The sequence below is a fragment of the Neopelma chrysocephalum genome, unplaced genomic scaffold, assembly GCF_003984885.1.
Source record: "Neopelma chrysocephalum unplaced genomic scaffold, ASM398488v2 Primary Assembly neopelma1_96365, whole genome shotgun sequence".
Classification (NCBI taxonomy): domain Eukaryota; kingdom Metazoa; phylum Chordata; class Aves; order Passeriformes; family Pipridae; genus Neopelma; species Neopelma chrysocephalum.
Genome location: NW_020925013.1, coordinates 80,038 through 92,777, shown reverse-complemented (window position 1 = coordinate 92,777; position 12,740 = coordinate 80,038). Strand labels below are relative to the sequence as shown.

General features: G+C 39.2%; 1 protein-coding gene across 2 annotated transcripts in view; it reads left to right on the top strand.

The window, feature by feature from the left end:
- Positions 1-12,740, top strand: part of RAB3C (RAB3C, member RAS oncogene family) — a 145,324-nt gene that overhangs the window by 124,915 nt on the left and 7,669 nt on the right. For both annotated transcript variants that reach the window (XM_027708589.1, XM_027708590.1), the window contains one exon: positions 3,494-3,618. In XM_027708589.1, the coding sequence (XP_027564390.1) occupies positions 3,494-3,618 (125 nt within the window). The remainder of the gene's footprint in view (positions 1-3,493; positions 3,619-12,740) is intronic.

The following is a 12,740-nucleotide window of genomic DNA, read 5'->3' as shown; positions in this document are numbered from 1 at the left end:
TCCCCCATTAATCTGCCCCTGTGGAGACTATACATTATAAAAATTCTAGCATGATGCAGATTACCTGCCTACTATACAATTAGAATGTGAAAGATTTATAGGGTAAATAACTACTGACATACACCAGGTCACTGAGAGTGAATAAGAACTGTTGTATTCAGCCTACTGCAAACATCAGCTTTGCCTTTTCATATCTTCAGTCTTCCTGAGGCTAAAGTTCTTTGCAAGGACAAACATTTGTGTTGTCAATTAATCAGAAGCCTCAGTCATTTGAGAGATCATGTATGCAAGGAACAGCAAAATCTCTTTTTTTAGATGACCTGTTGTGTTGGCTTTGATGGAGAATTGTGGGAATCAAAATCTACAGAAACCATTAGTGGAAATGTATGTCTAAAAGGAAACGTAACAGTGATGAGCCTATTATATTCTTTGAATCAAGCTCCTACTGATGTGGGGCTGGGTGGGAATATATTTGTTTTTCACAGTTGTATTTTTGCACTACAGAGTCTTTTGCAAAACATAAGCTTTTGGATTTGTTATGAAGGACAAGATCTCTTGTTACTTTAAAAAGAATTATAACTAGAATATGAAACATGAGCAAGCAGGATAAAAAAGTCTCAGAATCAAATAAGTTGCTTTGGTAATGAGAAGCATTTGAATGCATAGACTCATAGTTCACAGAATGAAAATTCACATCTGGTTGCAGTTAAAATGAAGGGAGCTTACATTCCTGATCAAAGAAACTCGAATAAGGCTCTGGAGCAAAAGTCTGTAAAACAAGGTTGAATATGATATTTCTCCAGGTTTATTTCTTCATCAGTTTCTTCTGTTTCACCTTTGCAGATTATGTAAGTAATTCCTTCTGTAAACTTACTATTGTTACTGTATATTTTGCTTTTCAAATGTCTTCAATTTCCTGCTGACATAAAGAGGATAAATTGACCCCAACTAATAATTGTTCAACAGTAAGCTCTTTTAGAGCCCTTAATGGACTAATATCCTCTGATATTTTAGCTACTAGTATTTGCAAAATTGCTATGGTGACAAATATAGTTCTATTTTGCATGGTTCCAAAAGAACATTTTTGCCAAAGTCAATGCACAGTGCCCTTTTCTCTGAGTAATGGTATCTTTAGTAAAACGGAAGGGTACAGGGAAGTCTGACCTGTCGTTGATCACGGTACCTTATGAACACCTACTCAAATTGCTATTAAAACAGATTTGGAGTAGTGTAGTGTCCACTTACTGAAGAAAAGATGAGGGCAGGCCCAAGGGAACAATCTGTAGCACAAAATGCCTGAGGCTTGCTTCATCTTCTTTTTGGTCATTGTGATGAAGTAAAGCATTCCTAAAGGCAGTGTGATGTCCCCCCTTAAATTCCTCTGCCCAGCAGTGCAAACCCATCAGACATGGCCTAGAGCTGCTTTGACTCATGTAGGGAACCTATGGGCAATGGCATTGGACCTAAGGTCCCAAAGGTAGCTATAGCAGCTTTTGACTGTGTCCATCCCTGTGGTTTTGCAATAAGCAAAGCTAGATGGGAAGATTCAAACAATTTTTTATCTTTCACTAGAACCAGTTGTCAGACTACATCATAATCTTTTTTGTGCATGTGACAGTTTTCAGACAGGGATCTGAATATGTAGAGACAATGGCTGTGTTATGAGAAAGGGTTGCTAGTAAACTTAGCACCCATGCAGACCAGCTTCCAAAAGATTTAGGTGACAGATTTTTTTAAGATATTTCATCTTTTCTCAAAGAGACTTAAATCCCTGATCTGCCACAGGATTCCCTTCCAGGGCGTCCTCTCATAAATGTGTAGTTATAGAAGTTAGTTTCTATTCTAGTTCTGTTTTCCTAAGCACCCCATAGTGTCCAAGGAGAGAGGGATGGGAGGGAGGAAGAGAGGGAGAAAGGGAGGAATTGAAGAAATGGTGTGGGAAGGGATGGAGGAGAGAGAGATGCTCTCCATCTTTTCTCTCTCTCCATTGATCGTGTGGAGACAGATGAGATATTAATATCCTACCAAACACTTGACTTAGAGCCTATAGCCAGATATAGTCACAAGTCCAAGTCAAAGGGTAAGTGCTTAACTAAGCTTACTGCATCCTCCATTACTTTCCAGAGCAGGTACTGCTCTCAGATAGAAGGTGGTAACTAGTAGCATCACTCTTGGCTGAGCTTGGAGCCAGCTGTAGAGCTTTTCTTCCTACAGAGCAGGTCTGAGTATCACTAGAATGGTGGCAGTCAGCAACTAAGAGGTACTGTTGAGCGTGCTCCTAAGTTTCCCATTAGCTGCATCAAATTCAAATTGCAGAAGAGAGCATTTTTAGGGTAAGCTGTTTCACCACCAGCACTCAAGGTCCCACGATGTTTCAAGGCCTCAGATACTCTCATTCAGATGCAGTCATGGTTAAGGCTTTTATAATTTAAATGGAAATTAAATCAGAGTTCAAACTCATCTCTTGTCGATGGCTTAATGCACAATGTAAATGTTATGGATGGCAGGAGTTCCGGAACACACGCAGATGATCAATATGATCAGACAATGTTCAATTTATTATTTAAATGAGTTAACTTTTATACAGTTTAGTTTTTTCTGGGTACGTGCTTACAACAAGGTGATTGGATAGCTCAGTCTGTGCACGCGTCTCATGCCTTCAGTTCATTGGTGCTCTGTCCATGCGGCCTGACATCATACGTGCCACCCAAAGTCCCTCCTATCGCTCTGCCTTCAGGGACTTTCCGAGATTTTGCAGGCATCCCCTTATCTCCAGTTTTCCCACAACTTTCAACTATAAACACACGTTTTCTCATACCTTATAACTATAAACATACGATTTTTACACAGCTAACTACTATAAACATTGTAGAGTTTTCACACAGTTTGCAACCTCCAAAGTTATGTTAAGTAAGGCCTAGTGCTTCTTAGAAGTATGGATTGTTCAGAATGTGTCCATTTTCCTGCAAATATTCCACAAAATGTTGCTGCACTTCTGCTAGGTCAAAGACCTGTAGAGGAATGTGATAGAGAGAAATAACAGAAGGAAGAGAGACTGGCTTTGACGTTTTGCTGCTAAATTTACATCCTGATTTTAGAAGTTAAAAGATAAGAAATGAACAAGCTGGTGATTTTGTTTCAGAGGTCTGATTTTGGATTATAAGGTTTGCATTAAATGTGAAAATACCTTTTTTAATTGTGTGGAAGAAAGTGTCATCTCTTCTTCATAAAAATATAGGAAGAATGTTGATGGCAGGAAAAATATTTTTTTTAACAAGCAAAAGTAAAGCTTGTGTTGATATCATTCATGTAATAATAATACCTGACAGATAATCCTTAGTTTACTTGAAATCCATAATTAAACTAAGTCATGTTACTCTAGTTGTCAAAATCATTATTGTCTCTTTTGTCTTGTTGCAATCCTGTTTGAAATTGGTCGGAGGGGAATTTGCTTTGCTTTGACTCTTCTCTGTCTCTCTCTTTTTCTTTTAAGGTCAACTCAAATCAAAACATACTCTTGGGATAATGCCCAGGTTATTTTGGTTGGCAACAAATGTGACATGGAGGATGAACGGGTAATCTTCACTGAGAGGGGCAAACATTTAGCAGAGCAACTTGGTAAGAAAAGACGTGACAAAAGCTTTATGATTGCTTGTGAGAATGCACAAATTAATTTCATTAATTGCTACAGTACTTGAAGTGTTCGTAACACATTCACTGTAAAGGAATAGTCGCACACTGCCTCCCTTTTCTTTCAGCATATCATTTGTGATATGGAGTAAGATTTGTTATGTGTCTGTATATATACAGTATGTTTAGGTAGTTATAGCTAAAGGTAGAAAGGAAAAAAAAATAAAAAAAAATCAAACAAAACAACAACAACAACAAAAAGAGGAGAGATTGAAGAAACAGCTTACTTAAAATGTGAACTAGACCTTTTTGCAAGTTGAGAACATTTGGGTTATGATTACCACTACCAATAATCCAAACCAGAAAGATGCTCATGTCTAACTCCCACTGGTCCCACTTCATCTGCTGTACATTCACATACTATTCATAGACAATATGATCCTCTGTTTCATAAAGTCTCCCTCTGGAAGGCAAATGTTATACACAGAGAAAATTACAGAGCTGTGAACAGCTCTATTCTTTCTGTTTCTACCCAACACTGTTATTCTTTTATGCCATGAAATGAAATATTTTTTAAATTACTACCCAGCCTTTTTTACTCCTTCAGATTTGTTGATCTCTGCAGAGCAAGCTCAGAAGGTGTGCAAATCAAATCTGCATCATTGGAGATCAATTTATGTGCTAGGGTACATAAACTATTGACATACGTATGTTATTATTTTTGAAACTGAGTGAGGTAAAAGCTCAGTCTGATCAAAATATATGTAACAAGGATCTCCTTGTCACTATTCCTATATAGGTGGTTAGATGAAAGGACGTTTTAAGAGTGGATCTAGTCTCATGCTGGTGGTTCTTAACTTATGTATATTCATAGGTCACTAACCTTATTTTTTTAAAAATAGTTTTTTAGTCGTACAACTGTTTTTCCTGGTAAACAGTTTCATCAGAATAACATATTTTCCTATTTCACCTGTCTAAATAAGTGTTACATATGTGTAAAAGCACTCCTCCAAAGTGTACTTTAAAAATTACTATAAATTAGTCCTTGAAAGGTGACAGAAAATATTTAACAGCAGGTTAAGTCCAGAAAACTTTGCAACATTTGTGAAGAACTGAGTTTCTAAAACTGTTTGCAACAAAACCATAACAATTACCTTTGCACTTGCTTTAACAGAGGATATTTTTCTTTGCAGAAATACCTGGCATATTATATATATTTCTATAATCTGTTCTTCCCATTTCTAATATTTACTAATTTTACTAAGAGCTAGGAAAATGTATTCAGTGGAGAAAAAGATCCCAAAAATACAACTGTATACTCTTACCACAAATTTAGACCAGGCACTAAAATGTCTGACAATAACCATAAATATACACTATTGATTTGAAGAGTTGGGTTTTTTTAACTCACATAATTAATCTGAATTTCTATTCCTTGAACTATTTTCCTGTAAGAAGTTAATGTAGTGAATTGGCAAGGAAACCCCAGGGTCAGAAATTCAGCAAGATTGGAAGGAACTTTGCGTGTTGTACAGCCAAGAATCCTCAGCTGTAACAACCAATGCTTGAAAAAAAAGAAAAAGAGTAATGAGATAGATATCAAAACTCATTTTTCAGGCTTTAAAGCAAAATCCAGTTCCTGGAATTTAAAATTCAATCTTTATGGAAGCAGAGTATCTTCTATTTCTATATTTATCTACTCAGGGGGTTTCCTTTCTCAGGTACACATCCTGTGACTATCTCAAGGGCAGATTATTGTTCTGGATAACTTGTGTCTCTGATCTAGTCATTTACTGTAGTCAGACTGCACACACAAATATTTACATGTTTCCTGTACAGCTGCAATCATTTCTTAAATCTGCTTAGAGACAGATGGGACACGGTGGCAGGAAAAGCAGAAGAATGACTTTCCCTTAACTGTAAGTGCTCTGGCCTTCTGACTGGTCTGAAGGACACACGTGCCAAACACATGGGACTGTCCTGTCTTTCTCTGACAGTGGGTTGATAACATGGCTTACGGGCAAGTTTTAAAAATAACAATATAGATTTCAGTGTCTAGCAAGACATTTTAAAACTGAGGGCCCTTTGAATGCCATGATCTGCAATGTTGATTGCAGCCACAATTACAAGCAAATACAACTCACGAGTGCTGTACAAAGAACATATTGTGACACCCTCTGTTCTAAAGCGTGGTTTTATTTTCAGGGCTAGTTTATTTGAAATCACTGAGAAAATGAATACATGCACATTTTGGGGTGGATTTTCAGAAGATCAAAAAGAGCGATGGGCGTTCAATCCTTTGGGGAAACAAGGTGTTCTGTTAAGGACAGCTTTATTGGAAAATTGAGTTTTCATGTGGCTTCTGACCTTTCTGAAAAGTGTGGCCTTAAATTTTATTTACAAGGTATAATCATTCGTTTCTTTAAATTTCAGTGCTGGCTTATTTCTCAAGTGTAACTCAAACAAGTGGTTTAGATCAACCACCAGTAGGTCTCATTACTGGTGGAGGAGGTCTGGCTGAACTAGTCAAGTATCCCGTGGAAGCTCCAAGCACCTTTCTCATGACACAATTCAAAGTTCACAAAAGAAAGAAGGAATAGTTAAGAATCCGGATCTGACCTTTAAGGAAAATTAACAGAATGCTTATGAGGTCAGAATCTGTCTTGTTTCCATCAAATATTTTTTTTAAGTTTGTTGATTATGACATTACACTGGTGATACCACTGTGGATCATAGCTACAAGCAGTATACTAATTTACCTATGATAATGACCATAAGTAGGTGTCTTGTGAAACACATAAATTGGCAAACATATAGTGATACTTTTCCAGACTGTAGCAAATTATATTTGTGGGTCTCATGAACCAAATGCAGTACATTTATGTTCAATAGCCCTTTCACCTTTCATGATTTTTTCCATGGACTTGTACAATGATGTCTTTGAAACCATAAAAAGTCTTGCTATCCACAACATCCTTTAAAAATGCATAGTTTGTCTGTTATCCCCTTCTGCTTTGAATTGGCCACTGATAGTTTTATTTTATGTTTCTTCACTGTTACATTCTGAAAAGCAATGAACAATTGTTTGCTGCTACCTGCTCTCTAACACTCTAGGTTTCAGAGAGCTCTATCATACTCCTTTTTTCCACGCTGAAATTCCCAGAATATATAATTATTCCACATACAAAGACCATCTCACACCTTAGTCATTCCTTATCACCCTATTCAGTAATTTTTTGTAAGTGGTACAGCCTTCTGTCAGAAATTAGTTCGTGGTTGTTTAAGACAATAGCATCATTAAAAGACTAATGTTGGAATGAGATGAAAATAGATGGGTTCAAATAAAGTTGTGTAACTCTACCTCATAGAGAGATCATTCTAAGAAAATACAGAAACATGACAAACCAGCCAACAGAGAGAACTAATTAATGCAATGTTAATATGGACATGGGGATCACAGCAAACACATTCAAAGAAGTTTATTTGCTAATCATTACAAAATAGGGTATGGAATATAATTCTTATATTTTGTATCGTCATGAATGTTTGCTGTAAGCACTACGTGCATTGGCTATTGAGTGAAATCCCAATATAACTTACATGCTTTAAATCCAAAACACTTAAATGCTTTAAAGCATTTTAGTAAAACAGGCTGGGAACTTCTTACAAGCAAAATACCTGTACACTTGGCAGTGAATTGGTAGCACAGCATTTCTGAGATATTAGTCTTGTGCATTTCAGCTGAATTCCTACATTCTTAAAAGTTTGGTGTCAGTTCTCAGAAGAGAAATAAAAAGAGTGATTCACAAATGGCATAGGTTTCTTGGTTCTTCTGTTTGTGGTCTGTACGACATATTGCACTTGTTATCAACATTCCAGCAAAGGATTAGCAGGTAGGGTGTACACAGAGCTTTGAATAGAGTCCAAGTAACTGCATATGAAATTTGAAATACACTTTCTCCATTTATTTCAGACATTCTGCTGTGCATGCAAATTAGGTACGTACGTTTTTTTGGGTTCTTTGGCTTCTCAGGTGCTTCTGTACAAACTCCTGTTTGCTATCCCTGTGTTACAAATTCTTTCAACAATCAACAGTTTTAATTGCAAATACTGTGAATACAAAATATCTTGAAGTCTTGGGCCCCTATGGTTGCTGCAAAAGTACAATCCTGCCACAGGTCCAAACTATGCCGATTGTGCTGATGCTGCACCAGGTACTAGGGGAATACTACAAGACCTACCCCAAATGTCTGACCACCTTTTCTGTAAGATCTTGTTTGTTTCTATCCCCCCTTTTTGTCTTAGATTGGCTAAGGCTCTGGGAAACTGAGTAGTTTTATCATAGAAGTGTTGGTTGGAAGGGAATTCCGATGATCACCTAGTGTGATGACCGACTAAAATATACCCCTGGCTCTATGTTCCATCCAGCAGTTTTCAGAGCAGTGCTCTTCCCTTCAGATTTTCTGTGCCTCCATATTTCTTATGCTCTGCCACCCAGGATCACCCATGGCTGGGGTCATTCTGCATGTCTGAGCATGACCTGGGGTGCACTTGCTGTTTTCTAAATTTACCCTGGCATGCTGTCTCCCGTAGAGGCCAGCAGCTGACATTAGAAAACAAAATGAAGCAGGCCCTTTCTGGGTGAGCTCTCACATTCCCTTCTGCAAGGAATGGCAGAAGTCAGCCCTCATACTGCACTCAGGGCACCTGCACAGGGCTCTGAATATTATGTTCCCAGGGTCAGCAGTGACTGCGACTTCAGTGCACCTCCACAGCTTGTTACTCAGAGAGATAGTCATTTTACCCCTCAGATATAAGCACATACCTCATCTTTTATATTTTGGTGTGCTTTTCCTCTCTCCATCCTTTCTCTTCGCATCTTTTGGGCCATTTCTCCCCTAAAGTCTGTCTTTCTTTCTTTCTTTTTCTGTTTCTTTCTTTCTTTCTTTTTCTTTCTTTCTTTCTTTCTCTCTTTTTTTCTTTCTCTTTCCTCTCTTTCTCCATTTCTTTCTCTCTTTCTTTCTCTCTCTCTCTCTTTCTCTCTCTCTCTCTTTTGCTCCTTCTCTTGATTTCCCATGCTTTGAAAATAAATTTCACCAAAAACAAGAAGAAAAATTCTCACTTTAAACCAAAATCATCCTTCCCTGCCTATTTTATTTTCATTTTGTTCTTGGCTCAGATATTTATGTACATAATAGTCATGCTGAGGAGACACTGGAGACCCGATTGAGCAGTGATTAGATTTCTTCAAATTAAACTCATTTAGCAAGCCACTAAGCCTCAAAGTGGAGCATTTGTCAGTGTCGTATGCTTATACAGGGTGCAGTTCTATGTGATCTGACCCAGCTGCTGAGGTGGGGCAGGAACATGACTGGTTTCTGAATCTTGCCAGGGCTGGGGCAAAAAGCAGCAGCTCCCCAGCATCAGGACTGGAATGCACATTCACTTGCCTTGGGGTATGAGCCCTTGGGGGATAATGTGTACTTTAGCATCTGTGGGTACACTGGGGGTACTTGGCAGCTGTGAGTTTAGGCATTGAGCTGAAGGGGCATTTTTAGAGCTGTACATTTGGCATCTAAATCAGGAACCAAGTGGGGGTTGACACATCAGCACACAGCTTGCTAGAACAGCTAGTTCTGTTTTGCCTCCATGGCTGACTGGAGGCTGTGGTGCACAAGGCAGGGTCACCCACAGCTTAGAGAGCGTGGACATATGGCTGCACCTAACTTTACATTAAAAATGAAAATAATTGGGTTATGCAGGAACATGCCTGTTCATACTTGAATCCTTCATTGTTTTTTAGCTCTTTTTAAAGGGCAAATGTTAGTGCCAAAGAGACAGACTGACAGCACTGACAAACACCAGTGTTCTGTTTAGTTACAACACACATAGAGTATTGGCAGAGCAATTAAAGGCTCCTTTTATGTTTTTTAACTGGGAGAAATGTCAATGTGCCATTCCTTTCACATGCTGGGAACTGCATTACAGCAAAGTTACTTAATGACACTGAGAAGCACGTGTTTGCTCATCCAATGTCTCCTATAAACAACCAAAAAAATTCTTTGCGAGAAATCTAATTTATTGCCCAAATGGACTCATTTAAAGCGTATCTGGAAACCGCAATCAAAATCAATACAACTGGAATTCATATAAAACCTTCTGTTCTGAACAGACTAGAAAAAAAGGTGTTTGCTAGAGCATGACTAGTAATCGTCCCTCAGGTCTGTCTGTTCTGCATAGCTGACAGTCCCCCTTTAGCTTTGATTTTGTTAATAAATTTGGGCATCCAGATCCAAAGATTGGATAAGTACCTTAGCATTTCTGTTAATAGTCTTTACACTAATTCTATCTAAAATGGTGCTAGGCACTGCTCTTCACTGACTTAACAGAGTCCTGTTTTGGAGTTTAATGCTGTTTCAGTACTTTCCTTAACACAGTCCAGCACTTGGGTGTCATGGACCGTGGGGGATGGGCGAAGGATCATGGCACTGCACAAAGGGGTCCGACGAGGTTCGAGGATGCAATGCTCCTTTATTGAAAGTGTGCAGGGGTTTTATGAGCTCTGGTATGGAATGCACCAGAAAATGGGGTGGAGAATGAGACAGACAACCAGGGAAATGAATAGGGATAGGGACTCGGGCGAAGAGGGAGGAAGTGGGGAGGAACCGGGGAAGGAAAGGACAAATGGTAGCTCTCTCCTCACTGCAGCTTCTTCAGCCAATCAGAGTGGGAAGCAGGGAAGCAGAGAACAGGCACCAGGCATGCCCGGGCAAGCCCGGGTATTACAACTGTAGGGGGAATCATACAATGTATATATTGTAAACACATAATAACTGTAAAGTCCATATAATAAAGTCCTTTCAATTGCTGTATGTCTTTTTCCACTCCTGAAACCATTTCCATCCTGATTCTTGCTCTTCCACATTTCCCCCTTTGTTGTTTGATTCATGCACGGCTAGAAAGATATTTTTTGTGATGGTCTTCTTGCAGCATGCTACGACACAGGAAATGGTTAAAAATAACACAAACAGAAAAAGCAAGATTTCAAAGCAGGTTAAAAGGATTTGCTTAAGCCAATTAGGTAGGCTGGGTAAATTTAACTTGTCAAATAAATCATCAGTGGAGAATTTTGGTGACATTCGTATGTCATTAACCAGATTTTGTAACTCTTTTATGCTTTTGAACACGGATTGGGAGTGCCTTTTAATGGGACTTCTGCTCATGGGCATGTTAGGTTCTTCCAATTTATTTTAAAAATTTAGTACATACATGACTTTGTCCAGTCTTTCTTGGGGGGTCATACCCATACTCCCCCTATTTTGTTTGATAATTAAATTGTTGATGTTCTGGTGAGTCCTTTTCACAATACCTTGTCCCCCAGCTATTGGGAAGAACAGCCATTCCCATAAGTAGAAGTCTTTTTAATCTCTAGTCTTTTTTTTTTTGTGATGGACCTGGGGGAGGATAAACCTGCATCTCCTTTTAAAAGCTCAAACAGAGACTGTAAACCAGTGGCTGTGATTCCCAATACAGGGTGTACCCAATTGATAGCTCCTAGCAGCTTCTGGAGGTCATTTAAATTTTGTACATTTTTATCAATTGTAATTGATTGTGGTCTGATAGTTTTTGAATTAATTTGGAGTCCGAGGTGCCTCCAGGGTGATTCCTTTTGTATTTTTTCAGGGGACATTTCTAAGCCATGAGAATTTAGAGCCAAAATAACCGATTTCAAAGTTTTTTCCACAGCCAATTCTGTATTTGCACAGATCAAAACATCATCTACATAGTGGAAGATTAAGGATTTGTTAAATTTCTGCCTGATTGGTGATAAAATTTCTGCAACAAACATTTGACAAAGGGTTGGTGAATTTTTCATCCCCTGAGGAAGCACTCACCCTGGAACCTGCGGTGAGGTTCACAAGAATTTATTGCTGGGACAGAAAATGCAAATTTAGCTGAATCTTCCGAATTCAGAAAAATATGAAAGAAACAGTCCGTGATATCAACAACCACCATGGGCCATTCAGCAGGTAGCATGGATGGAAATGGCATACCTTGCTGCAGGGCTCCCATGGGTTCCAGGACTTCGTTTACTTTATGCAGGTCCTGGAGAAACCTCCAGGATCCTGAGGACTTTTTGATGACAAACACTGGAGTGTTCCAGGGACTGGTGGAAGGCTCCAGGTGTCCTTTTGTCAATTCCTGATCAACCGATATGTTTAAAATTTGCAGCTTTTGGCTAGGCAAGGGCCACTAACTTACCCAGACCGGAACCTCAGTTTTCCAAGTCAGCTTGGGCAGCTGCAATCGCTCAGTGACCCTCCCTAAAAATCTGTTTGCAGTCCGATATGCCACTGCTCCATGGCATCCCATCCCCATAAAGTTACCGGTACGTTCAGTATGGATGGTTGGAGAGATGCACATCTGCCCTCTGGTCCCTAGATGCTAACCACTTCCAAACTTTGGGCTGGCTTGTTGTGAACCACCCACACCACTAAATTTAATGTTACTGCTGTGTGCTGGCCAGCTGGGAGGCCAGTCCCGGGAAGCGATTATGGTGATATCCACTCCTGTATCTAATAGCCCAGTGATAGTGGTCTTCTGTGGATTACAAAATCCTGAAAAGTAAACAGAACATGTTAGAAATGGTCTTTCTGCTTGTACAGCAGTCATCCAATTGACTTGTATTCCATCGCTGATCGTGAGCTCCTCATCTCATGACATGAGATTCATTAGAGCAGTTATGGAGATTGTCTTTGCCACTGGAGAACAGTCTTTTACTTCTATAGGTGGGAGGGAGACAAAAATACAAATAAAAATGTTATGTTCGTTAAGTCCAGTCAGCAATGTGGACAACACTGTAATTCCTCTCTCGAGTGCTGCTAAGTGTGAGATGACCAAATAGGTTTCTTTTGGGTCTAACTCAGGGTTGCAGATATTTCTGGGTGTAACTTGCATAATTTGTTCATCTGTTTTTAAGTTGGACTGCAGGGAATGGTAGGCTTAACATAATCCATTCTAATTGCTGTGGTTTGCTGGCACATGCTGAAAGGACGGGCTGCGAAGGATGGAACGCAGCTGAGGGGATGTTTGTGTCATAGCACCCCCCC